Genomic DNA, 27,829 nt, shown 5'->3' on the forward strand with positions numbered 1-27,829 from the left:
CTCCACTCGGAAAACTGATGGTTGAATACTTAAACCCCTCCTCCGTGTATCCACAGGAGTCCCTGGGGGGCGGGGGGGGCAGGTTCCTCAGGGTAAGCAAAGCAGAGCTTAAACCACAAGCAAGATTTCCCTCCCGCCCTTTCCCCCGCTTCTTGCTGGCACCGTTGAGCCTCGCTAGTTTGCTCAAATATTTGGAAGTGAATTTAGAGTCCTCCCCCCAACTTATGATTTTATAGCCAATAGGTGATGAGGCTTATTTGCATATTTCCAGTCACTTAAGCAGCAGTGGAGTGGAAACCGTCAGATTCGATTCCTCCTCCTCCGAGGAATTCTGTCCCTTCCAGCTGCCCTGCCCTCCCCTCTTTAAAGGTTGACTTGCCCTGCGGCGCTCTACCGCGCTCCAGCCCTTTGGCGCCTCCTGCTCAACCCCTTGCTACACGTATCTGCTCCAGCCCGCCCGCCCGTCCGCCCGCCCGCTCGCCCGCTCGTCCGCACCGCGCCGCGCACTTCCCACAGCAAAGCAGAAGGACGCCCAGGGAGATGGAGAGCAAAGCCCTGCTCCTGGTGGCTCTGGGAGTGTGGCTCCAGAGTTTGACCGCCTCCCAAGGAGGGGTGGCCGCAGCAGACGGTACGTTTTGAGCGCCGACTTGCCTCCACCTGCAGACCGGATCGAGACCATTTCCTCTCCATCTGAAGATGGGAAGGAGAAAGTTGGAAGCGGCGCTCACTGGGACTCCCGGGCGCATCAGGGAAAGGGAGTCCCAGGAAGGGTGGCTGGAGCAGAATTCAGTAGGAGCAAGGAAAGACTCAGCCTTTGATCACGCTGCGGCAACTCCGGGTTCCCGCTTTTTTCTCTCTCTCTCCCGGTTTCCCGCTCTGTCCCTAGCTCTCTCCCGCCGCGGGCCATAGCAGGGAAGGGCCGGGGGTGTGACCGAAGGGATGGGGGAGACCTGGAGGTCGGGGGCGATGCACTAGTGACAAGTTCTAACCTCCTCTTAGGGAGTGGGAGTGCTGAATGCAAAGCACCGAGGCCAAGGTGACTCTAATTTGGCTGGGACTACGGGTCCGACACTTCTGAAGGCGGGAAGAGTGAGCCGAGTGTGGCTTCATCAGGGATGGGGGTGGGAGGACGCGTTGTCTGCGTCCCGGCTGCACAGGGCATTGTCGCTCTCCGGGCAACGCTACGAGCTGGGAGTGGGAGTGCAGTGCGCCGTGGCGGTGGCGTAGAGGAACGCGTGGCCCGGAGTCCTAGGACCCAGCGTCCTGCACGCGTTCCTGAGCCGGGGAGCTATCCACTCTCCAAGCTCTTGCCCTCCGTTTAGCTCAGTACCTAAGAAAACCCAGTAAACGGCTGATCCTCGGGAAAACGTGACTCAGCCACAGTACTCTGGGGCCTTTGGCTTGGGGGTTGCCAGTTCGGCACTCTACTCTTTCTGTTCTCCCAGGAAACGCTCGCCCGAGGAGAGGTGCTCTGCTAGCTTAGAGAACAAGTGGTTTTCTAGTGTCCAGGGAGGTTTCAGTCAGCACTACTGTCACAAAGGCGGTCACCTACAGGGCGCTGCCTGCTCTCTCTGCTTAGAGAAGACGACTAGGGTCAGTTGTGAGTTTCTTTATGGCCTTGCAGTCGAGACCTGCCCACAATTGAGAAGCCTTGTAACTTGAACCTTGGTTGAGCTAACAGAGCACAGACTCAAAATGTAACTGAACCCAGTCATAAAAGGAGGCTGTTGTTTCCTTGTGTTGCTGCTGGTGGAATCGCCATGAAGGTGGTGTTCCCTGGAGGTGCTCTAAGGTGGCAAGTCCGCAGCCTAATTCCAGTGGAGTCTGGGACTGCAGTCTTAGTGGAGTCTGGGACTGCAGCTGAAAGCGAGCTTTATTTCTGCATATAGTTGTAAATGTCTTTGCTGAGTTATCAGAGAAGAGAGAATCAATCATGGGAGAACTGCAAGGAAGATAAGAATCTCAGGTGTTTGAGGACACAAATATTGTGGCTTTCCTGGAGCAGATTGTCTTTCTGTACAGTTTGCTACTCTGGTTAATTCATATTCCAGAAAGCACATCGCAGTATAAAACTGCTTTTACTGTAAACGCCCCTGGGGTCGTCCACATCTTCAAATTTTGCTAAGGTTTCCTTATAAGCTCTGGACCCAGCTTCTCAGCCACATCGTGTGTCACCCTTGTGGGGTTAGCTACATGGGTTCTAACATTAGAGAAGCTGGCAAGCCTCAAAGTGAGGTCCCAATCTTATACTATAATTTAAATGGACACCTAAGTAATTGCGTAATAATTTTGGATTTTAGCCAACACCTGATTTTCCTATCAACAAAATGTGTTAGGGAATAGTATGCTGAAGCAGATGTAAAATTATTCTCTCTGATCATCTTTCTGTTCTCTCTACCGGTGTGCTTCTTCTATCACAGCACCTTCTAGTCCTTTCTCTCACAAATGAATTCCCCCAGGGGCAAGACTGTGGGAAAGGCACAGCTTGGAGTGACCCCAGTTTCCCTTTGGGCTTTGAGTTTCCTTGATCGCTCTTGATTTTTTTTTTTTCTGGGAACAGTGCCCTCGTATGAGAGACATTGCCCTGGAGACTTCTTCCTGGAGCCTCTGCAGCCCCTCCTGGCTCCAGTCAGGAAAGTAGAGAGCTAAAAGAGGGAGCAGAGAGGGCCCTGCTCTGTGAAGTCCTGTTCCTCAGGGCACAGTGCTCACTTGCGGGTTAATATCATAGTTAAATAACTGGATAATGACAGCAATGGCAAATGTCACTAGGAGAGAACTTGACAGGGGAGTGATTGATTAATAGCTGGATTGAAAGGTGGGGGGAGTCACGTGGCAGGGAGAGTTGCAATGGAAAGATGTTCAGTTTCTTTCTCTGAGTGTATTTTTAGCACAGCTTCCCTTTGCTGCTGCATTGTAGAGGAGACGGTTACACTCAGTTGACTGCTTCTGTTCTGTCAGGTTGTCCAGCATGCCATGTGTCCCTTTTCCCTCTGACCACGGCCGGTTTCCACCTTATTATCACAAAGGCTGCATCTTTTTTGCTGTTTTGTTTTGTTTTTGAGGCAAGGTTTTCTATGTGTAGATTAGGCTGTCCTGGAACTCATTCTGTAAACCAGTCTGGTCTCGAACTCACAGAGACCCGCCTGCCTCTGCCTCCCTAATCCTGGGATTAAAAGTAGGTGCCACCATTGCTGGGCTGGCTGCATCCTTTTGTCTGGGAAAATGTTCTGGCCATCAGAATGGTGGCTGGTGATGACGTTGGATCTAATACTGTGAAGAGGAATTCAATATAGGCATCACTATTTTGCATGTCAGGAATGTCACTTGAATGTTTTAATAATTCTCACTGTCTGTCTGTGTATGCAGATTTTGTAGCCTGATAGGAATTTGTCACAAGAGGCCCTTGCCACATCCACTCTTTGCAAAAGTTGAAGCCTTACCAGTTTCTAAAGGAGTAAAATTGTAGCTTACTCTGAAACTAAGAGTTTGAAATTTGAAATTGAAAAAACAAACAAACTACCTCCCTTCTGTCTCCTCCCATCCACTCCTGAAAAAAATCCACCCTCCACTGTGAGCATGAGTGACTTCACATACCTGCCCAAGGGCCATCTGGAGAGTGTCTGTGTGTTTGTGAAGTGTAGCATCATTTTAGTATAAGTGTTAACATGTTCTTGTGGAATAAATGAATATTGACTTGGATGGCAGGAGTGGGTTATGTTAGATGATGTAATGTATGTAAAGTTCACACTCTGCCTGTGCCGACTTCTTCTTCCTGCTCTTTCTACTCTGTTCTCCCACACTGACTGAATTACATCCTAGCTATAACACCAATTTTGACCTTTGAATGAATAAAGATGTGCTCCCTGCTAACTGGCTCAATAGGCAAAACCACTCTGGGTCTAATCCAGTGGTGTTCGTGGCACGCACTTGCTACCTTGGCATGTGTGTTCTGAAGAAGTCTGTTCTATACAATCCTACTCTGACCCAAGTTAATTTAATCTTGTTATTGACATTTACAGCAGCTTTTGAACAGTATAAAGAGTCAGGTTCTTGGAGAGGGTAGGGAGTCAAAGTTGTGAGTCTAGCCCTTCTCTATACCAGATAGGGTTATCTTGAAATCAATAATTTCCTTCTGGGAAAAAACATTTATAAAATTAATTATGATGAAAAAAGCCCAGTCAGAACTTCAATTTTATTTTTTTCCTTTTCTATTTCAACAGATTAATATAAGGTTTTAATTGTGTGCAGATATTTCTAAATTTTTTCATTTTATTTATTTATTTTTACCATCTGACCACTGTCTCCCCTCTTTCCTCTCCCCTTAGTCCCTCCCCTTACTTCTCTTCTGCCCCTCCCTCACCCACTCCTCCATTTCTATTCAGAGAAAGGTAGACCTCCGAGGGTATGAACCAAGTATGGTATATCAAGTTGAAGGCTGGATGAGGCAGCCCAGTATGAGGATAGGGTCCCAAAAGCCAATGCAAGAGTCAGAGACAGCCCCTGCTCCGATTGTTAGGAGTTCCCCAAGAAGACCAAGTTACACAACTGTAACATAAGCAGAAGGCCTACATCAGTCCCATACAGACTCCCTGATTGTCAGTTCACTCACTGTGAGCCCCTAGGAGCCCAGGTTAGTTGAGTCTGTGAGTTTTCTTGTGGTGTCTTTGACCCCTCTGGCTCCTACAATCCTTCTTCCCCTTCTTCTGCAGGAGTCCCTGAGGTCCACCTACTGTTTGGCGGTGAGACTCTGCATCTATAGAACTTACACTTTAAATAAAAGAATGGAATGACATTCTTTTTGTTTTGTTTTCTTGTTTTGAGGAAGGGTCTTACTTACTATGTTACCATGACTGGCCAGAAGCTCAGCATGCAGACCAGAATAGCCTTAAACTCACTGAAATCCACCTGCCTCTGCCTCCTGAATACTGATAGTAAAGGTGTGTGCCACCATCTCCATCTTGGAGTGCCATTCTTCATTTGGCCTTCCCTCTGACAAAATGTTGATATGATAGATAATCAGACAGAATGCTAGTGGACCAACCATTAACTTTCACTGTGTAAGTTTAAAGCAACTGGATTCTTTTCTTTGCTGTCTCTATCAGCAAAGAAAAAGTAATTTCATAAGAACTGTGCAAGAATTTTGTATTTCAATTAGAAATCTTCATTTACATGTGCCTAAAGCAGGGCCCTCCACCCAGCCATTCCATTACCCAGGCCACAGGGTGTCCTTGAGCCATGTCTGTACTTGCTGTTTACAGCCCAGTTTGTGACCCTGCCTGTAGGTATTATGGAATTTTTCTTCTAATTTTGGAACAAATTCAGCATGACATTTAGGAGGTATTTCTTCTTATTACTCAATTGAAAAAGCATTTCTTCGTTTTTGATTATGAAAGAGACAAACTCTAATTTTTTAGGCAAGTCACAAATAGTGCCCACACTGAAGTATCTATGTACACTCATGGAGGCAGTCAGACAGCAATGTTAGTGTGTCTTTTCCACACCAAACTGACCAATTCAATAATTGAAATTGTTTTCTTGTTTTCTTCCTGGAATCCTGAACCCTACAGTGCTATAAACATCTGTCTCAAGTGATTGATGGATATAACCTTTTAGGAGAAAGAGAAGAGGGCAGGATTTCAAAAGATAACTGTGTTATGATTATAACCAAGTTCCTCTGACTCTTTACACACTTGGTGCTTCTTCACCTGATAGCTTTCATCTGTCTTCAATGTCACTTGTTCCTTCCTTAAAGGCTCAAGGCTGCTCCTTTTCTAACAGTAGTACAGTCCCTCTGTATAACCTTACCCTTCTCTGTGGTTCTTTGACTCAGCCTAATTTCATCTCTGTAATGACTATCCATATTAAGATAAATGTCTTATCTACTACATTCAAGCTATCTTCTTAGACACTTAGGAATAAAGATTACACAGTAAAGGAAACACATGGACTTGTGATTTGTCTACAGAAACACATTACCCTGATGTTGAATTCAGACATGTCAGGGTGGTCCTGATTGTCAGGGTAGTATTAATGTGCTAGATGTCTCTGCCTCTCTCCTTCCTTCCCTCTCTTCTCCCTCACTCCCCTCCTCCTCGTTGTCCTCCCCTCTTCCTTGTTCTAAAGTGGCCTTAATTCCCCAAGGAACCTAGCAAAAGGCAGCATAGTTGGAGGAATGCAGAGTCACTGATAACATTTGCTAGTTTCCTTAGCAACAGTCACCTCAGATTCCTCAGATTAGCTCAAGCTCATCTGCCACTCCAATAGTCAGCCCAGGGTGCACCTTGTGATGAATACTTAGGAACCACGCCTGGGGTCCATCTTCTTACCTGTCTACATGCTCTTCTCAGCGGATGCTGCAGGGACCACAGAGATTGGGAAAGCACATTGTCTTTAGGATACTGAGGCACTATTAAAGGAGAGCAAACACTAACAATATGAAAAATTCCTACCTCATAGACGAGGCAGCTGAAAGATGTGTGACTTTATATGTAACATAGAACTGAAACTATTGCAGAGTTCATTAAGCAGCACCATCTTTATGTGAAAACTTCACATGCACACACACAGGCACACACACACAGGCACACACACACACACCACACACACACACACACAGGCACACACACACAGGCACACACACACACACACACACACACACACACACACACACTCCTTCCCATTAAAAGTAAAATGAAAGTTCCCATGTGCAAATCTATGTGATAGTGTATGAATTTCTGTTGTTTGCTTGTTTGTTTCTTAATCAGCAATGAGTCCGGTGGACTTGCTGGTTGTAGGGAATCCAACCTGAGCCTTGGATATGGATCTCGGCCTTAAACAATTTTTTTTTCATGGAAATATACAAAGTCAGCATTAATCATTTCAGAAAATACCCATGGCTGTTTCAAAGTCAGCGGCAACACAGGTCCACTAAACTGCCTAATTCTAGATAAAGGAGAGCACGAAGAGCCGAATTTCCGGAGCTGTTCAGGTAACCTTCTGACGTGGCAATGCAAAGATGGACAGTGAGGGAGCTTGTCTGCTGGACTGTTCAGTTGCTGATGCTTGAAAAACACTGATAATCAGGCTGGTAAGGTAGTTTCACAGATTAAGACCATCTGCCAAGCCTGACAGCCTGAATTTGATCCCCTGATCCCCCATGGTGGAAGGAGAAAACTGACTCAAACAAATTGCTCTTTAACCTGCACACATGTGTTGTACTATGCATATGTGGGACACACACTGGATATATACATAAATGTAATAAAACTGATATAAAAGACTGGTGATAAAAAACCAGACTATTAGAGAGGAGGATGAGCTATTAGAGGTGGAGAGGCAGAATCAAGTGAGGCTAATTTACTTTTATATTTTCTAAAATACTTTCTAAAACTAAAGTAACTTCTTGGGCAGAGTCAGATTAATTAGGTTAGACACGTGAAATATTCTTTTGTACCAATTAGTAAGGTTAACAGTGTTTTCTGGCTTGGGAGGAAGAACACCTTGTCATCAAATAAGATGCGAACTTGCACAAATTCTTGGTGGCAGGATAGACTCAGTGAGTTAAGAGCTTTGAAGATCAGGAGTTTAGCAGTCCCTTAGTTGGATGAAGGCTTTGAGAGTGTTTAACAAATATTGTGAAACTCATTTCTTTCTAGCAAATATAATCATTAAGAAATATCTGCCATGTGTTAGGTAGTAGGGATTTGCTGTGGGTGTGCACATGTATGGTTGAGTTACTGCTGATAGTGAATTACTCAGCAGCTAACCACAGCATTTAAAAATAATCTCCTCAAAGGGAAATGCTTGCCAATCCTCAGATAATTACATGACGAGCCCAATTTCAGTGCCTGCACGGCCACTCAGTGCATCCTTCTTGTTTTCCTTCTTGCCTTGGCTTTTACAATGCCAGTTTGAAATTCAAGCTTTCAAAATTTCAGTTATAAAGAAGAAACAGATTTAGATTGAGACGTGGGTAGTCTCTTAACAATCTCAATTGTTCATTTCCTGAAAAATTTCAAGAGAAACATTCACATTTTATAAAATTTTAATAGTAAGTAGGTAGGATGTGTCTATAATTTGACCAGAATTTAAAAAATTTCACCAAGTCCTTTGTGGCCTGTTTCCTCAAAAGGGTCATGTATTAGCAACATAGAAATTTATACTTTCTATAGTAATCATAAAGATTTATCAGCATTTAGATATGTGTCAATATATCAAAGGCTAGGTTTATCATCTCTCCTTATCCAGTTTAAGAATACTGTGAAGAATTCTTCACAGTATTTACTTAACTTATTTTGGTTTTTAGAGTCAGGGTTTCTCTGTGTAGTCCTGGCTGTCCTGGAACTCACTCTGTAGACCAGGCTGGCCTTGAACTAAGAAATCCACCTGCCTTTGCCTCCCAAGTGCTAGGATTAAAGGTGTGCACCACCACCGCCCAGCTAAGATTTATTGTAATTTTAAAGGTTTGACTTTGTGTGCAAGACTCCAAGGACAAAAGGAAGAGGAAAGCTACTTAGAGAACATATTGACCACAGCTCACACATGCCCTGCTATCTTTGAACATTTCACTCTCGAAAAATGGTCCGAGACAGCACATGTTGCTATTCGGAGGGGAAAGGCTTCCTTGGGCTCTCAACTTTTTCTTCTTTTAAAATTCTGATTCGGGGGGTGGGTCCTTTCCTCAAATCAATCTAATTGTGTTGTTATGCGTTTTGGGTTCCGGGTCCAATGAATCTAGGTGTTGTTATGATTGTGTTATAATCAGATACTTAGAAAAGTGGAATACTCCCAACATAGTGAGAACGGTGCCACACACAAGACCTATGGGGCAGTGCCCTCCAGGAGCATGAGCTTGAGCTAGGAGAAGTCCTGGGTACTAGTCCATCCTCTCTGTCCCATCTTGGACAACTCACTTGAGACAGGATGAAATCAGTACTTTCCACATAGTAGTTCACTGGAAGTGTGCTGAAAGGAAGGCTGGCAGTCACAGATTGCTTAACTCACAATTAAGGTCATCTCTGTCCACTCTGTCACCACTGGGACATCAGTCATTCTCTTGCAATCCACGTTCTCTTTTTCTTTTAAAAGTATGTGTATGTGTATGTGCACTTGAGTGTGTGGTGAATGTATGTTTGCATGTGTGCAGATGTACACATGTACGTGTGAATTTGGAGGCCAGAGGTCGATGGAGGGTGTCTTTCTTGATCACCCTTTCACCTTGTTCTTTGAGGCAAGGCCTTATAATCAAACCCAGAGCTCACCGATAAGGCTATACTGCAGCTGGCTCTGAAGACCTCATCTCTGCCTGGTGAGGCTGGAAGGCCAGAAGGTCACCACTCCAACCTGGCACTTATGTGGGTTCTGGGATTCTGGATTTGTGTCTTCATGCTTGCACAGACCCATATTCATTTTCTGAGAAAAGCCATGGGTGTTGTTGGCTTTGGTTACTTGTGAACCTAAACCCTGTAAGTCCCAAGTAAAACCAAATTACCCCCAATTAACTTCTCCAATTTCCTTTCCTGTAGGGGGAAGAGATTTTACAGACATTGAAAGTAAATTTGCCCTAAGGACCCCTGATGACACGGCTGAGGACAATTGCCACCTCATTCCCGGAATAGCAGAATCTGTGTCTAACTGCCACTTCAACCACAGCAGCAAGACCTTCGTTGTGATCCATGGCTGGACGGTAAGAGTGGTGCTAGAGGAGGGTTAGGGTCAAGCAGACCCCAGCTATTGGAAGCCCATAACCTTATCTGTCTGCCTTCTGCGTAGACTTGAATAGATACAGTCTTGGTTCAAGGCAGTTCCAATAGTTCAGATTCATGAACTCTTCCCCCTGGCTGGCGCCCACTTTTTTTTCCGACTCGGTACCTGGCTAGTGTGCTTGAATCCTACATCTGTGGAGGTGCAAGGAGGATGTTCCACTCAACACAAGATGTTACTGTTTCGGGGAGCCAGAGGAAGCCTAGTATGATCCTGATGTACACAGGATGAGCTCACATCTGAAGGTCACCTGTGGGAGTAGGAGGAGGCCAGAGCAGAAGAACTGTTCAGGTGCCTGTTACCAGATCTCCAGCTCTGTGACGTGATCAAATCTTTTGTCATCTCTAGGCCTCAGTGTACTACTCGGTAAAACTAAGGGCTTGGACTAGACTTCTCTAAGGCCCCTCTACTTTCAATCTGCCCCCATTATAAACTCAAGGGAGTTTATCAGGGGACTGTCTTGGAAGGTTGGAGAAAAGGCTTATGGAGATAGTTCAATCCAAAAAAGTGTTTGTCTTAGAAGCACAGGACCTTGGTTCTATTCCATCACTTAAAAAATAAGTACATAAAAAAGCAGGGCCCAGAGACATACTCATAATTTCAGGGAGGCAGAGACAGAGAGTGCGGCTCACTGGTGAGCCAGCCTGGCTACTCGGTGAACTCCAGATTCCCATCTCAAAAAGCAAGGTGGACAGGTCCTGAGAACAGCCCCTCAAGCTGTCCTGCATGCACCCGCACAGACACATGCCCACACATTAAAAAAGATAGGAAAAAAAGTACAAGCTATGGTTAAAGCTAGTTATTTAAAATATTCATAAATAGCCCCTCCAAATTATGCCAAGTAGCTGCTTTACATGGTGCTTTTCTTGTGTAAATATTTCAATTTTAATTTACTTTTTACAATTTTCAATTTCTAGGTTGCATTATTTATTACAAATAATTTATATGAAACAGATGGTTAAAGATGTGTCATCTTCTTGTCATGTACAACCTTTGAACGCTATAGCTGGATACCGAATTCCAGTGAGAAGAATTAGGCAACAATGATGTACATCCAAACCAGCTATCTTTTCCCACGTACTGGTGATCTCTTTATTGAAAACATAGCAAATGCCGTAATTTCTGTGGGTATGTCAGCAGCAGGACTCATACCCATTTAGTAGTGTACATAGTGTGATATATAGAATACTCCGAAGTTTGAGCTCAGTGAGCACATGGGGAACAACTGTGTGAGTCAAGTCCCGAGCATCTCAGCCTCACCCTGAAAGAATTTGGTGCTTTAGGAAGTTGCAGCAGTGTGGGGAGGGTATCCTTTTCTTGCTAAGATGACATGACTAATGCAGTATCCAAACACAGTGCCAGATGCTGCCTCGCTAAACCCACCTGTGCTCTTTAGGTCATGTGTCCTGGTGTTTTGAGTGCTAGGCTCAGGCTAGACTGCAGACCAAACAGCCTGTGTTTCCCTATCACACAGGCTTGCCTTGTCTGGAACCATAATAATGCCAGCTGATCCTGGCTTATCTAAGCAAACGCAGGCTGGGTTCAGAGTGGGCTCTGGTTCACAGACTTGTCTGTCAAAGGCTTGTAAGTAGAAAAATCTAGAAAACAAGACCTTTCCTGAGTAGAAGACAGTTCTTCGCTTCCTCAACCCCTTTTGTTTCTTTCATTTATGTTTTGTGTTGAATCAAAAAAGAAGGGATTCGATTAGTTGCTACTGAGTTAACAGAGGTACCCAACAGTATGGTAAGTTGGTCACCTGCCCTTTGCCAGACGGCCAGACTTGGAACCGCTGATAGAGAAAAGGTACAACAGAACCTAGAGCAAACAGCTTGCCAGAGATAAGCTTCCAGGTCATTCAAGGGCACAGACTCAGGGAAGTCAAGACCCTCTCTGTCCCATCAGGACAGTTGCCTACTCCCACTGGAGCTTTGCACTTGCTCGTTCTCACTGTGGGGTGGGAAGATGACAGTCAGTGCAGCTAGCATTGCATTCTGAAGAAAAGCCACTGTTTTCTCATGCTCTTGCTTTGGAGCTGCAGAAGACAGTGAGTGTAGCAGCCAGGAGGGCTGGTGAGAGAGGTGGTTAGGACACACTCTGCACCTGGACTGGCAGCATCCTGCCGGAGACATGCTCAAAGAGGCTTAACCAGCTTCCTAGCTGGCTGACATCACTTTGTACCTTTTCTCCTTCATTTTCCCTCCATGCCTAAAATGGTAGTGGAACTGACCCTATGTCTGCAGGGAGACGGGGAACCAGGCCACAAGTGGAAATGTGTGGGGGAGCTTTGAGCCATGCTGGGCCAGCCCCGTGGTGCAGGGCTGAAGTTAGTTTACAGAACTGATTAGTAGGAGAGGTAGAACTACAGTCCATATCTCTTGGGTTGGCCTTGCCCCAGCACAGGGCACAAAAACTAGGTGAAAAGTTGTGCAGCTTGTCTAGGGCACTGAGTGAAGCAAGGTTCACATGTGGTTATTTCAGTCTAGTAAACACATAAACAATAAATCAGGAGTAGAAAAGAACTCATCTCATGAGAGTAAAACTCCAAGTGGAGCCAGGAGATTTGGGTTTCCAAGGTTCCCATTTCTCTGCTGGTTTTGTAGGTCTCCATTAAGTTACCTTTAACACGTTTGTCATGATATTCTAAGTAAGTGACAGCCTTCACTGTAGCTGCAGCAAGACCTGACCCTAACATCCTTAGCAAAACATTCTTTATAAGAAAAGCAGTGCATTTGCCTCCCTTAAAAGTATCTTCCGTTCTTATTTTGCAGTATTGATTGTTGAGCCTTGGGCCCTGCACATGTATGCCAAGCATTTTGCCAGTGTGCAATGGATCCTGCCTTCTTTCCACTTTTGTTTTTGAGACAGTTTCACTAAGTTCCCCAGTGCTGACCTTGAAATCATTGTGTAACTGAGGCTGGTCATGAATTTACCTTTGCTTTACTCTCCAGAGGTGCTAGAATTATAGACATGCCTGACAGGCCTGGCCTTTTAGTTGGCTCTTCTGGAAAACATGTCCTCAACTTAGTTGAAAGTAATTAAACAATTTTTCTTTTCTAAAAGCATGCAGTTTGGCTATAAACTTTTAGTACATTGGCCTGACCTTTTTTTTAATAGTGGAAATTGTTGACATCTTACTAATTGATAAAACAGTTTTTAAAGCAAGTTAATCCCCAGCCTGCTGTTGCTGAGGCCAGCACACTCCCTGGCTATCCTCACATTTGCCCTGGAAGGGGAAGGAATAGGAAAGAATTAGAGGACCCCTTGAGGTCTGGGTTTTCAGGCTGAAACAATGGGCTTCCATGCAACTCTGTATCTCTCATTTCATGTTGTAATATTTACAATAAAATATAGTTAGATGAAATCATGTATTATCCTTTTCAGGTGACAGGAATGTATGAGAGTTGGGTGCCCAAACTTGTGGCTGCCCTGTACAAGAGAGAACCTGACTCCAACGTCATTGTGGTGGACTGGCTGTATCGGGCCCAGCAACACTATCCAGTGTCGGCTGGCTACACCAAGCTGGTGGGAAATGATGTGGCCAGGTTCATCAACTGGATGGAGGTAAGAGTGGGAAAGGGAGCCTCCTGTGTTTAGGAGAAAACTCCTGGTGAGAGGTAGACAGGTGGCTGATTTTTCCCCCCTTTTCACTAAGATCTGAGGTGTTTTCTGTAGCATTTCAGGTTTTCCAGAAGGGCATTTTTACATTGTGACAAGAATGACTAGATTATACAGCCAATAAATGATTCTACCCTGCCTGACCTTTGATATTCCAGGGAATAGATCTGCTGGGACTAAGGACCAAGTGGGCAGTATAAACAAAAGTATGCTTTTTTAGGATGGAGGAAGATGGTATGTTCAGCCACCACTTTCCCTACCAGCTGGCTGTCATGGGCATTCTATCCCAGCTTTGACTCTTGTTGAACACCAACCTCTTTAACAAAAGTGTTAATAGTGTTTAGCTCTTAGAGAAGATAAAGGATCCAGATGATTGCTGACATCCAATAGTCACCCTCCTGGTTTGGGACAGAGATGCACTGGAGTAGGGAGATAGTGGGTGGGACGTATAGGACATGACATAGCTAAGGGTTCAGAATTGGAGTTGCCTGTAGATTTTACCCACTTCTTCTCTTGTGGGCCACACTCTGGAAGTTATCATTGAAGGTTTGGGGGGAGGGGCTAAAGAGAAGCTAATACTCTGACAGGGGCAAGTAATTTAAAACAGGGAATTATATCCAAAAATACACTTTAATCACCAAAAACCAAAATCCATTTCTTGGTTCTTTAGCTAGTCAGACAAATGAACTTGAAAGACCACTGCTTTGGGCCCCGGGCTTCTCACTTGTTGTCTTAGTTTTCTATTGATGCAATAAAACATCACGACTGAGGCAGCTTAGAAAACCAAGCATTGAACTTGGGGCTCAGGGCAGCAGAGGGTTAGAGTACTTGACCATCATGGCAGGGAGTGTGGCACTCACATCTGGAGACAAAGCCACCCGGCACTTAGAGACACTGGGAATGGTGTGGGCTTTTGAAACCTCACAGCCCACCCCCAGTGACACACCTCCTTCAACAAGGCCACACCTCCTAATCCTTTCCAGACATTTCCACCAGCTGGGGACCACGCATTCAAATACATGAACCCATGGTGGTAGCTCCCATTCAAACTACCACACCCGTTGATGCAGAGAGCTGAGTCATAGGTGTCTGTGATCTCTTCTGCTGTCTGCTGTAGTCACTGCTTGGTTAACTTCAAGGAATAATAGACTGCAGGACATTTGGACAAGCAGATAATGTGCAAAAGTCTATATGTACACTTATGTGGTATATATACATCTACTATCTATACATATTTATTTGACACTTTTGGATGTCTGGAAAATCATATTTCAACCTGCCATTAAAGAAAAAAAAATCTCAACACCATAGAATATTTGTCTCTTTGAGCTATTACACTAAATCAGTAAAATTAACTATAGTATGGTCAATATTTTAAAACCAATATTTATTTTCACTTCTATTACTTCTAGTTTTAATGTTTGGCCAAGAGCTACACCAAGACTTTTTTCATTTCTTCTCCCACAGGAAGAGTTTAACTACCCCCTGGACAATGTCCACCTCTTGGGGTATAGCCTTGGAGCTCATGCTGCTGGTGTGGCAGGAAGTCTGACCAACAAGAAGGTTAACAGAATCACTGGTAAGGGGCATTTCTGTTCATTTATCACAAGATCTAGCATGACTATCACTCAGAAAGAGAATTAGAGCTGCTTTCATTAGGTACCCACAAGTGTGGTGTTGGGGCTTGTGCCCAATGTTCATCATCTCTTGTCTCAGCTCTAGCTTTCCATCCACTGGCCATGGCAAAGGAGTAGATAACAGCATTAAGGACAGAGGACCACACATTCCTCCAAGAAAGGGTTCTGGCCTTCCCCTGCTCCAGTGGAGCTAACAGACTGCATCTATGCCATCCTCTCTCACATCAGTACCAGGGAGACTGACAAGGACTGATTCTAGAGAGCATCTGGAATAAGACCGTCATCTAGGAAGTGGCTGTAAATGGCTTTGTATAGAAAGAGAGACAAAAAGAATTGATGATGGAGTAAAGGTCTTTCAGACTCAGAAATAACCTACAAGAAGAAATCAGGTCATTAGGCATGAACAATCACTGTAGACTGGTCAGCTTAAAAGATGCACGTTAGGCCTGATGGTGCATGCCTGTAACACTAACACTCAGGATGGAGAGGTAGGAAGTTCAAAGCCATTGTCAGCTACATTTTATGTTTAAAGCCATCCTAGTAACAGGAGCATCTGAAGAAAGGTGGAGAGTAGGGGGAACTCAAATGTGAGGACCACGGTAACGCTACATCTGTAATCACAGCATCATGGAACTTTAGGCAGGAGGATCAAGAGTTTGAGGCTAGCCTGAGAGAGTGAGAGAGAATGGAGGTGAGACAGCAAGGGAGTGAATTAGCAAGATTTCATTTTAGAAGAGCTATACCTACGTTTTTGACTCTTAGTCACTGAAAGATTCAACTCCTAAGACAAGGAGCTGGTAAGAATTCAAGAGACTTCCAATAGTATTCAAATGAGCAGAATGCTGACATTAACAACTGAGCCTACTGCAGACTTTAAAATTAATGGGGCCTTTTCTTTCCCACCAAGGCTTGGATCCAGCTGGGCCTAACTTTGAGTATGCAGAGGCCCCCAGTCGCCTTTCTCCTGATGATGCAGATTTCGTAGACGTCTTACATACATTCACCAGAGGGTCACCTGGCCGAAGTATTGGGATCCAGAAACCAGTAGGACATGTTGACATTTATCCCAATGGAGGCACTTTCCAGCCAGGATGCAACATTGGGGAAGCCATTCGTGTGATTGCAGAGCGGGGCCTTGGAGGTGAGTAAACCAGAAGTCACTTATGTGTGGGTTTTGAGGCTTAGGGCTCAATGACGCTGTGTCCTGTTCACGGCCTCCACGGTGTATGGCTCCAGTATACCCACTGTGGCGACGAAAGGTGGCTGGCTCAGTGGGAAAGCACTTGCCATGCTACAGTAATGTGAGAGGCAGACAGAAGAATCTCCAGACACTCGCAGGCCAGCTAGCCTGGGTGCACAATGATAAACAGGAAACCTTGTACCAGACAAAGCGAAAGACAAGGACCAAGGTTGTCCTCTGACCTCTCTCTGCTATTAACTTAACAATTTTATCTGTTACGATGTGGTTTCTAAAACTGTGCTTTTAGAAACACTTAGATGTGGCAGACATTTTCAATAAAGCGAAGGTTGTGTTAATCAGGAGGGAATCAACTTCTACCTCGAGTGTCATCTATTATGGCATAATAAACATTCATAAATGTAAGATGGCAAGAGCTGAAAGTTTCTTATCAACCTTTAACTGTCAACTTGACAGTTGTGGAAGGAGGTGAGGAGCTACCACCAAGAATGCACCCTAAAAGAGAGCCTGGTACTGAGTATACCCCAGTGCAAGGCAATTTCTGGAGAACTGCCACTTCCCACATCTCTTTGTGCAGATGTGGACCAGCTGGTAAAGTGCTCCCATGAGCGATCCATTCATCTCTTCATTGACTCCTTGCTGAATGAGGAAAACCCCAGCAAGGCTTACAGGTGCAACTCCAAGGAAGCCTTTGAGAAAGGGCTCTGCCTGAGCTGCAGAAAGAATCGATGCAACAATGTGGGCTATGAGATCAACAAGGTCAGAGCCAAAAGGAGCAGCAAGATGTACCTGAAGACTCGCTCTCAGATGCCCTACAAAGGTACGCTGGAATCGGTGGGAAGGCGGGGAAATTGGTTAGTGCCATCTCTCTTACCATGGGCTGATTCTGTCTATTGGAGTAGAGTTAATGAAGTGATGTTGCTAACTTCTGAACCATCACTTGTGCCTCTGTTAATACAGAGGGATTCTCACTAGTCTATTCCATCTAGCTCTTGAGTCCCATATCGTCAAGACCCCAGTGCTCAAGCTTGAGTTTGCAGCCAGCCTTCTATGTAGCTACGACCAGTACTGTGTTTAGAGCTGATTTGAAACCATCACTTGGGGATTATAAACCCTAGTCCTTTGGCCCAATTCAGTCTACCACTTGCTTTTGTAAATAAAGTTTTATTAGAACATGGTCATCCTTTCCATATCATCTAACACTGCCTTTCTGTCACAAAAGCAGACTCAAGTAATTGAGACAAAGCCCACAGAGCCCAAAAAGACTAGTTACTCTCTGGAACTTCACAGAATGTTTGCCCCTTTTAAAATTTGCTTTATATGAAGTCAAGAACCACCAATATTCAAGTATTCCAAGTGTAGGGTTACTATTGCTGTGATGAAATGCCCTGGTCAAAGCAACTTGGGGAGGAAAGGTTTTATCTGGTTTAATTTTCCACATCACTGTTTATCATCAAAGGAAGTCAGCACAGGAACTCAAATGGGGCTGGAACCTGAAGGCAGGAGCTGATGCAGAGGCCATGGAGTAGCTTTTTAAAGGCTTGCTCACTATGGTTTGTTCATTTTGTTTTCTTATAAAGAACCCAGGGTCACTAGCCCAGGGGTGACAGCACTCACAATGGACTGGACCCTCCCCATCAATCACTAATTAAGTAAATGCCCTACAGGCTTGCCTACAACCTAATTTCATGGAGGAATTTTTTCAATTGAGACTTCCTTCTCTCAGATGACTATAGCTTGTATCAAGCTGACATAAAATTAGCCAGCACACTAGGGAAGCGAGAATGTGCCAAGTCATATGTTCATCTTGCCATGAACTCAATTCCAACCTGAACGTAAAGCTTGGCTTCTTGCTAAGAACAAGACTTAAAGACATACAGTGGAAAATGAGGAAGGAGGTTGTGTTGCAAAATACATCTGGTGACAGGGACTGCTTCTGAACAAATTGCCTTTGGTAAAGTCCAGGTGGAAGCCTGAAGGAAGGGCCCTTATTAAAGAATAGTTTCCTCAGACAAAATATCTTCTTCAGCAGTGCTTGGCAGATGTGCAAGGAGGCCCAGATGTTGGAGCACTTGTTATTCAAAGAAATCCTGTAGGCTATGTGAGAACTCTCATTTTCTCCAACTCTAGAACCAGGTGTGAGGAATGGAGGAGGCTATACTCTAAAGACAGGGGTGGGCCTACACAAGGTCTCCCAGTGTTCATTCTGTCTGGACTTCCTAGAGACACATGGACAACCCCAACCTTCAGCCTCTCCTGCTGTGACCTACAGCACTGCTTTAGCCACACGATGATTTCTCTTTACTTTTGAATAGTGCCAGGGTTTGATTGGTTTTGGTTTTCTCTTTTTTCTTATCTAGCTACTTATTTTAATTATAAAATGAGCTATAAGGTTAGCATAGTTGTGCATGCCTGTATGCCTGTAATCCCAGCCCTTAGGAGATAGATGCACAAGCATCAGGAATTCAAGGCCATCTTCAACCACACAGTAAGTTTGAGGCCAACTGGACTACATGAGTGTGCATGCATGCGCGTGTGCGCACACATACACACACACACACACACACACACACACACACACACACACACGCACACACAATATCACTTAACAAAACAAATAGCAAAACTAAATAAAGGTTCTCACAAGAAATCACAACAAAATATATTGAAATATTTTTCAGGAATATGACTATCCAAAGTAACATCTAAATTCAATTTTGCCACACTCTATGCCATTAGCGTTGAGGATGTTGGATCCCAGCTTAACAGAAATTGCATTTAATGGACAGCGGTATAATAAAATATGCATAAAATATTGGGCTGCAGGAGACAAGTGTCAGAATGATCCCCATTCTAGTCACAGTAGCTATGTTTCAGGCTCATGGTTTTGGTGGATAAGTGGGGAAGAACCAGGAAGAGATGAGGAAAGTCAAGTTGCTGCTTCCAGACACACTTCCTAAGTCAGGACAGTTTGGGACCTGGCTTTGTAAGTCAGACCTCCTCCAGGCTTTGTGTTGGTTCACAGGGATTCACTGTATTGTGTGTGCCACACGCCTCCCTCTGTAGATGGTGGAGGAACAGAATGAGACCAGGGTGGGGCCAAGGGGGTACAATGTCCCCACAAAATGTGAAGAAGCAGTGCCATACACAGTAATAAAGCAGCAAATACCAAATGTGTTTGATACAGATGCAGAAATATAAGGTGGCCAAGGCAAGTAGAGGTTACAAAGAGTCTTCAGGATGTGTTTGGCTATTAATTTGATTTCCCTGGTGGTCCCTTCCAGGTTGGCAATTCAAATACAGCTGGGTTTCTCTCATGTGCTGCAGCCACACTGAGAAGCACATAAGGTCTTCACTTCCAATAGGAAGTGTTTCCAAGCCACCTGGATAGTCCAATGTGTGCACTTCCTGTTTGGGTCCTCCGAAGACATTTATTCTGTGGGCCTGAATTGCTTGATTGTTTGAGTACTGTGATGTTTCCATGATGATTGATATGCCTGTCTTTGTCCCAATCAATGTTCTCCTCCCCTCTACAGTCTTCCACTACCAAGTCAAAATTCACTTTTCTGGGACTGAGAGTGACAAGCAGCTCAACCAGGCCTTTGAGATTTCTCTGTATGGCACAGTGGCCGAGAGTGAGAATATCCCCTTCACTCTGTGAGTACCTCTGGGCACACCTCCAGCCTGTACCAAGGAAACAGACTTGCTCCTTGCCAGAGCCCTTGATCTGGGAAACAGAGTGCATGACCACCTCTTCCCCAAAAGACACTCCAGTTTAAGAAATCAGGATTTACCTGGGTGTGGTGGAGCATGCCTTGAGATTCTAGCACTCAGGAGGCAGAGGCAGGTGGATCTCTGTGAGGTCGAGGCCTGCCTGGTCTTCATGATGATTTTCAGGACAGCCATGGCTATGTAGAAACTCTGTCTCAAAATATTATAAAAGAGAGAGAGAGAGAAATTAGGATTTAAAAATGGAGATCATGCACCATTTCATAAGAGAAAATACTATTTTCTAATCTCTGTTTTATTTTTGTTTATTCTCTACTTCATGTTTTCTTTCAACAATTCAGATCTTTTAAAAAAAAGAGTCAGTGACAAAATAATTAAGTTTCCCCCAAAAGAATTGACATTATGAATCAGGGATGTGCCTGGGAGGTGGTGCACTTACCAAACATTTGTATGTGGTCCCAGCATCACCAAGAAAGAAAGGGAAAAAAGGAAGGAAGAAAGAATAATTGTAACAGGAAGCTAATCTACAACATAGACAGATGGATGGATAGATGGATGGATAGATAGATAGATAGATAGATAGATAGATAGATAGATAGATGTAGAAAATGTTACAGGTAAAAAGCCCATGACAAAGTATTATTCCTTAGTTTTTATTTTGTTTTTTTTGAGACAAGGTTTCTCTGTGTAGTTTTGTAGACCAGGCTGGCCTGGAACTCACAGAGATCTGCCTGTCTCTGCTTCTCGAGTACGGGGATTAAAGGCATGTGTTACGTCTTCTAAAATGCACAGTGACTGAAGTGATTGGGCAGGACACACATATACTGGTTATATTATTGGTTGCTAGAAATTTCCATGCAAGGAAGGCAGTGAGGAAATAGTTTTCTATAGCTATAGTTTCAAGAATTAGGGTGGCTTCCTTTACAATGTATCCTGAAGAAGTACTCAATAGAATATTTATAAAAATTTAAGGGTAGCATGTTTATTATCATGAAACACATAATACCATAAATTGAGTATTAATTAACATTGAGTCACAGGTCATGTGAATTATGGTTCATAATGTCAGTAAAATCAATATAGCCTCTAAAAATCAGAATTCTTGAAAAGTAGGTAAAGCATGATGCAAATAGAGAGAGCCAAGAAGAGGACTGAAAATATACTTTGTAATTAAGTGAACATATGTTCACACATTTATAAATTAAAAAGGAACACATGGAAATCAAATTGGCTAGTGGACATTTTTCTCTTAAGAGCCATGCTAAACAGTTGATAATGTTAGGAGGAATTCTGGAACACAGGAAAGGGGTGTGGGATCCAAAGATAGGCCAAACCCTGCTGACATTCATCGTGGCCATGTTTTGCATTTTCAAAATATCAGCCAAACAATAAAGCTATTTACATCTAGGAAGGAGAAAGGGCTGACTTCTAAAAGTAACTTAATTTGTGGCATTTTTACTCAGGCCTGAGGTCTCCACAAATAAAACCTACTCCTTCCTGATTTATACGGAGGTGGACATCGGAGAACTGCTGATGATGAAGCTCAAGTGGAAGAGTGATTCCTACTTCAGCTGGTCGGACTGGTGGAGCAGCCCCGGCTTTGTCATCGAGAAGATTCGGGTGAAAGCAGGAGAGACTCAGAAAAAGTAATTGATGGCAATGTTCCACACACACTTTGCACAGCTTCCTGTCATTACTTAGGGGGAGACCTTTCTGGAACCTTCAATATGCAGGTGGAACGTCAGGAAACCTTCTCCAGTCCTGTGTGACCTAGTTAATTATTCCAGAAATGATTCAGGAATATTCTTTTATTGCCTCACAGAGAAAGGAGTTCAGATTGCACACCAGTCATTCTTGGGACTAGAAGGGTTTGGACTTGGGTTTTTTCCAGATCTTGGAATAGTTGCATCTATATAATGAGATATCTTGGAGATGGGACCAGCTTGTGTTTCACGTTGGTCTTGTACACAGTCTGAAGATAATTTGTTCATTCTCAGTGACTGTGCATTTTGACTGCAGTGTACCACATGAGATCAGGTGTGGAATGCCCCACGTGGTATTGAAAAAGCCTTAGATTTGGGAATATTTGAAGATTTTTGGATTTGGGATGCTCAGCCTGTAATATTTCTGTATTTCAAGTAAGGAGCATACACTAAACTGGCCATGAGAGCTGGGATCAGAAGTAGGCAATCTCAGGATTCAAGTAGCACTATTACTTGCAAGCACAAAATAGTTACAAAACATGGAACACATCTTAGAGATGCTAACGTCTAAAGGCTAAAAGTAACTCTTGAAGAAGCAGGAAATTCTCAGCCCTACTCCACACATATCTATAAAGTGATTGGCATAAAGGGCCCCATAGAATGGAAATCTTCACACACATGGTCAGGGATTTTGCAGGCATACCATTGATAGAAACAACTCTTTGAAGAAGTTAATTCTTTGTTTGTTTGTTTGTTTGTTTACTTTCATACAAAAACTTTTAGGACATGCTATAGATAGAAAATCTCTGCAGAGCCTTTGTTCCCAAAACAGTTGAAGGCTGATGCCCTAATTCTCTGATAGCAATGTTAAGAGGTGGTTCTGTAACTCTTCTACTGGTCACACCTTTTGTGTGAGACATGACCCAAGTGACACACTTAACTATGGGAAATGGCACCCCAGTTAACTAATGTGATCACATAGGATTTTAATGGTCTTGACAAAACGCCCATTTGGAACAATTGTTCTTATTGTTCCATGTGACATGCTCACATCTACTCTCTTCCACAGGGTCATCTTCTGTGCTAGGGAGAAAGTGTCTCATCTGCAGAAGGGAAAGGACTCCGCAGTGTTTGTGAAGTGCCATGACAAGTCTCTGAAGAAGTCTGGCTGGTGAGCATCTTGAACCATAGCTCTCTAAGCATCCTCTTAAAGTGGCCTCTTCCCAGCTCTTCATCCTGCAGCTCTTGTGGTCCCTGTCTTTAGGAGTCTCTCTTAGTCCTTCTTTCTTATCTTACGCTCACTTGTTTTTTTTTTTTTTAACACCTTAATACTCTTGTTTCTTTGCTGACCTCCATCTCAGTTATACAAGTTCAATTTTACATTATCTCTTAAACTACCCACAAATCTTCACCTCTGCATTCCCCACTACTGCAAGTCTGTTAGCTGCAAAGATGCTGTCTGAACCCACGTGTGGGCGTGGGTTCAACTCCTCCCAGGATATATCCAGGGACAAAAGTGTCTCGTATCAGCTGTAACCACAGAATGGCATCCTCTCTGCAATTACCATAGACTGCAGGACATAGGACCACAGGGGAGACCTAAACTGTGGAATAAGAGTACAGGAAACTCTTCTCCTACCTCAAAACAGCTGCTGGCTTGTCCTCCGTGACCTCCAGGGCTAATCCACATGGCAGCTGGCAGCAGACTCTTTCCAGCACGTCAATGCTAAGTGGAGACCAAGCATGTGACCTTCCATCTCCTCTCCCAAGTTCTCGGGATATGCTGTTTTCATCCCCCCCCCCACTCCACTGCCAGACTCCAAGTGCTAATGGGCCACACATATTAAAGGAAGAATATTTGATGGCGCCACAGAAGCAACCACAAAGGCTGGTCACAGAGTCACTGGGAAATAGCAAAGCCTTTGCTTTTGCTTTATCCTGATTCCTAGATTATTATAGACAGAAGTACTGAATAAAGATCGCCTCTTCAGAAAAAGAATACTAAAAACCGTATGCAGAGAGCCTTCTTTACAGTGTCTACTTAAATATAATTTAAATGTGCTCACTATGGATAGATGAGGAAAAACAGACAAAAACAAAGAAAATCAATAAGGCCTTATTGGTGACATTTGACATGTGTTTAACAATTTGATTTATATCCTTTCTTGCTATACATACATGACATCTGCATATTTTCATATCACAAACATAGAATTATGGCAATGAATGAAAAAGAGAGGCCATATGGATACCAAACATCACTCTGAATTCCATGGAGAATAGTAACCAGTAGTAAGCTGGCAAAATGACTCTTAACTAAGGGAAATTTCCACTAAGCTGTAAGTGCTTTGCCGATTACAAATCATGGATCCCAGGTAACTTCATTCTTGCCTCTGCTCTAAAAATGGGGTCTCCAGTATAAAAATTTGGATTCACACATGAATACATTTATATACACTTGCCTCCCCCAACCATCAATAACTTTAAGTACATATGTGAACATAAAGATGAAGCCCTCTTGAATGAATATAAATCCAAAAACCGAAGAAATAACCTCAACTGTTTACAAAACAATCTGGTCAGACTATTTATAAGAAATTATCTGAGGTCTAAGGATGCCCCTTTCATCTAGTCATAGGATTTCTAAACAACAAATATATAGGCAGCCATTTCTAGTGATGCACTTTAAATTTAGATATCATTAGGAGTCAGACATTAATACTCTTCAAGGGTTTCAGCTCTTAGTCTACCATCCGCTGTTAACTCCTCAAAAGGTTCACACTCCAAGAAAAGAATGAAGCCAGCTTTTTGTTATGTCTAGAGCCTAAGGAAAGTTTTGTGACTTCTGCCATCATATGATCCAGTCTTCTGAAGATGATGCTCCAATAAGTAGCCTATCTGTGTGCCCACCAAGTGTGTCTACTGCTCCAGGGGACTACTGCGTTCCCAGGTCTATTATCTGCATCTCACAAGTTTGTTCTGAATGTCTCTTGGACACTTCTTCATCATGACAGTAGTGGGGAAGTAAAGGATTTGTAAAAGTCAAAGCAGATGATAAATTGTCTTTCTTCTGTTTTTTTTTTTTTTTTCCTCAGATACTGAACAAACCAACAAGAGAAGAAAGCACAAGAGTTCTTTGAAGACTGAAGTAAACGAAGTAAATTTTATAAAAAAGAAAAAAACAATACCCTTGTTTGGGTGTTTGAAAGTGGGTTTTCCTGAGTATTAATCCCAGCTCTATCTTGTTAGTTAAGTTAGAAGACAGGCTCAAATACTAAAACGTGGCTAATACAAGGTGAGGAGTCTCATGGCCAATGGCATGTCTTCCCGCATCAAAGGACAGCAGATAGGAGAAGCATGGTGCCTTTTGTCCCATAAGAAGGAATCATTTGTTCCCAATAAATAGGACTCCTTCCTGTGACCCGATTGGTCATGGTCGAAAAAATGAGTGAGAGTGAGGGCCTCTTATTTTGTTAGAATTCTGAGGCTTTAAACTGAGACCTTTTCAAGTTTTCTTGTGGCATGAGTCAGATCCATTTCTTCAGCAGTTGAAATACCTGGCCTTTGTAACTAGTTCTTCTCACCATTGTGAGGAAGCAAAAAAAAAAAAAAAGAAAGAAAGAAAGAAACGTAATCAGAGATGTATGACTTAGCAAAAGCAATGGAGGCCAGAGCTCATGAAGTCCTGAGCCTTGTTCCACCATGACAAAGTACAAGTCAACAGAGATATAGAACTAGATTGAGTAATTCTAAAGAGACTTGAATTTTTACAGCTTAATCCCTCCATGTTTTAAAAGTTTGTCTTATATTTTAACATTGTTCTCTGAGTAGACATTGAAAATGAGCTTATAATTCAGGTGACACATAAATTGAAATGAAGGAAAATAACACCTAGTCTGATTTTACTTTTTTTTTTTTTTTTTTTTGAGAAAAAGTCTCGTTTTTTTCCACTCTGTAGCCAAGCCTGACCCAGAACTCAGCTACGTTGTTCAGGCTTGCCATGAACTCTCAGTGATCCTCCTGCCTTAGCTTTCTGAGTGCTGGGATTATTAGCATGAACCACACCTGGCTTGATACCATAACTTTATCCTCAGATTTTTCCTATTTGTTTTCATCAACTCGAACACATTCAACAGCCAATAGTTAGTGTTTAGTTTGAGACTCTTCTCGGCCATGCCTCTGGCACACTTCTAACACATCACATTCGTTTCTAGTTTAGATGTGATCAAGGTCAATTTCTGCAGCATGCAATGTACAAAGTTTAGATCGTGATCATTTTACCACATAAAAGTTGAAGTTATTAGAAAATAGGGTTATCAATGCTTGTAAATTGTTGTGTACACATAAGGGGGTCGTCAGCTGTGATAGCCACAGGAAGTACCTGGCGATTGCCACTGTTTCATTTTGCCTAAAAACAAAACAAAACAAACAAAGCCAATCAAATGTGAGTGTATGATTATTTATGAACTAGATCTTATATTTTCAGAATATTTTTACTATATATTAATATAAAGTGATAAAGAAGTGCTATGCCAGAGGCTATTGCTGCAAACACAAACTGTGAAACTGTAGGTGTCTGAACACCTACCCACAGACAAAGCCCCACAAGTATAGCTGTCATTCTGTGTCACTTGGAAAGGGAAAAGAGTCAAGGGACGTACTGGAGAGTGTCAGAGTAGTAGTTCCGGATATGCTGGAATGTTAGCCCTTGCTAGGAGAAGGGTGGTTGTGCCTATGTGATTAGGACAAAAGTGACTGATTTCATCAGGCTTCCAGTCAATTCTAACAATAAAATGATGTGCAATTTGTCACTGGCATCCCCTTTATTGCTAATTCATTGACTTTGTACATTTAGATTTGGATCAAGGGCTCACAAATTTCAAAGATTCAGCCAACCTGTACATAGCACTGGACATTCTGGCTTCTAAATCGTGCGCGTGCGCACACACATGTATACGTGTACATATACACATACATATGTATCTCAATGATGCTTTGGCTTTACATTTTATTTATTAGCTGTAAATATATGTGTGGGTGTGTAAGAGAACTTGTAAACATGGGAAAAGCTGTTGTGTAGATTTGTGGTGCTAAGTTTGTGTGTGTCTCCATCAGTGATGGTCTGCCTCACTGAGCTAACTTACTCTGGTAAACTAATACAGTGAAATAGGCTTTTAAAAGAGGAAAAGAAATTTACCTATGTGAAGAAACGGAATCTGCTTTTAATAAAACCGACATTTTATCATGACAGTAAGTCATCATTTTGTATCATTTTAGCCCTTCTAGAGTCTAGGCAGATTAGATTTATTCTTAGGACAGATTCAGTCAGCAAATTTTGACTGAGTAACTAAACTACTTGCTAAGTCATGGAAGTCATGGAAGTTTCCAATTAGACGTGTGCCTGATCATCTACTAAAATCAAATGAATCAAATCAACTCAACTCTTCTCCCCTACTACAGTGCTCGTGTCTACCTTCCCAGTAAGTTATTGCTACACTGTAAATACCAAGAAGGTCATCACATCTCCAGTCTTTCTTTTATTCCCACACTGTTCCCCATGTCTGCTCCCCATAGATCGGACTCCCCATCTGTGGACTAAGCACATGTGCAGATACACAGAACTGTGGGGAGAGTGCAGGAATCAGTTTCCAGAGCTGCTACAATGATTGCTGACACTTGATATTAACCCCCTTGCATAGTCTCTCCCTCAAAGATCTGTGTGACCAACAGCATGTTGTTGGTCTTGGCGCACTCTAGAAAGGACCATGAGGCACCAACTGGAGCTCAGAACTTACCCTGAGCATATGAGTGATTGGAAGTAGCTTCCTCACATCCAGTCAAGCTTCATGGATAGAAGCTGGTGACTAGCAGCTTAGTTATAACCTCAGGTGAGACCCTGATCCCTGATTTTTAGCACACGGAGACTTTGGGTGAATGTTTTCACCTGCCAACTTTGGGACTAGTTTTGTTTTGTTTTGTTTTCTTTTGTTTTTTTTTTTTTATGTAGCCATAAATGACTAAGGCCCACAGTTAGATTTATCTGGTTAATTTATTCCTCATAAGTCAAACAGTTACTAGTCCATATTTTGAAAGAATCAGGGAAACTTATGATTTGAAGATTACACTTGTTTCTATACCTTTCATTTAGCATTTTGCAAAACAAGAATTGTCAGCATACAGGTTTC

At 43.1% G+C, this 27,829-nt stretch overlaps 1 protein-coding gene across 2 annotated transcripts; it reads left to right on the plus strand.

Annotated features, from left to right (window-relative positions):
* The first annotated feature begins 296 nt into the window (after window positions 1-296).
* On the plus strand, window positions 297-26,892 carry Lpl (lipoprotein lipase). 2 transcript variants are annotated; one of them, XM_027388880.2, is made up of 10 exons: window positions 297-628; window positions 9,525-9,685; window positions 13,144-13,323; window positions 14,845-14,956; window positions 15,922-16,155; window positions 16,790-17,032; window positions 19,749-19,869; window positions 21,405-21,587; window positions 22,714-22,815; window positions 23,294-23,496. In XM_027388880.2, exons 1-10 carry the CDS (start codon window positions 541-543, stop codon window positions 23,325-23,327), a joined length of 1,458 nt encoding a protein of 485 aa, XP_027244681.1. In that variant the 5' UTR covers window positions 297-540; the 3' UTR covers window positions 23,328-23,496. The 2 variants fall into 2 exon arrangements, with proteins under 2 accessions (XP_027244681.1, XP_027244682.1); XM_027388881.2 differs by lacking the exon at window positions 23,294-23,496 and adding an exon at window positions 24,740-26,892 and having other exon boundaries at window positions 298-628.
* The last annotated feature ends 937 nt before the right edge of the window (window positions 26,893-27,829 follow it).

This window comes from Cricetulus griseus (assembly GCF_003668045.3).
Source record: "Cricetulus griseus strain 17A/GY chromosome 1 unlocalized genomic scaffold, alternate assembly CriGri-PICRH-1.0 chr1_0, whole genome shotgun sequence".
Taxonomy (NCBI): Eukaryota; Metazoa; Chordata; class Mammalia; order Rodentia; family Cricetidae; genus Cricetulus; species Cricetulus griseus.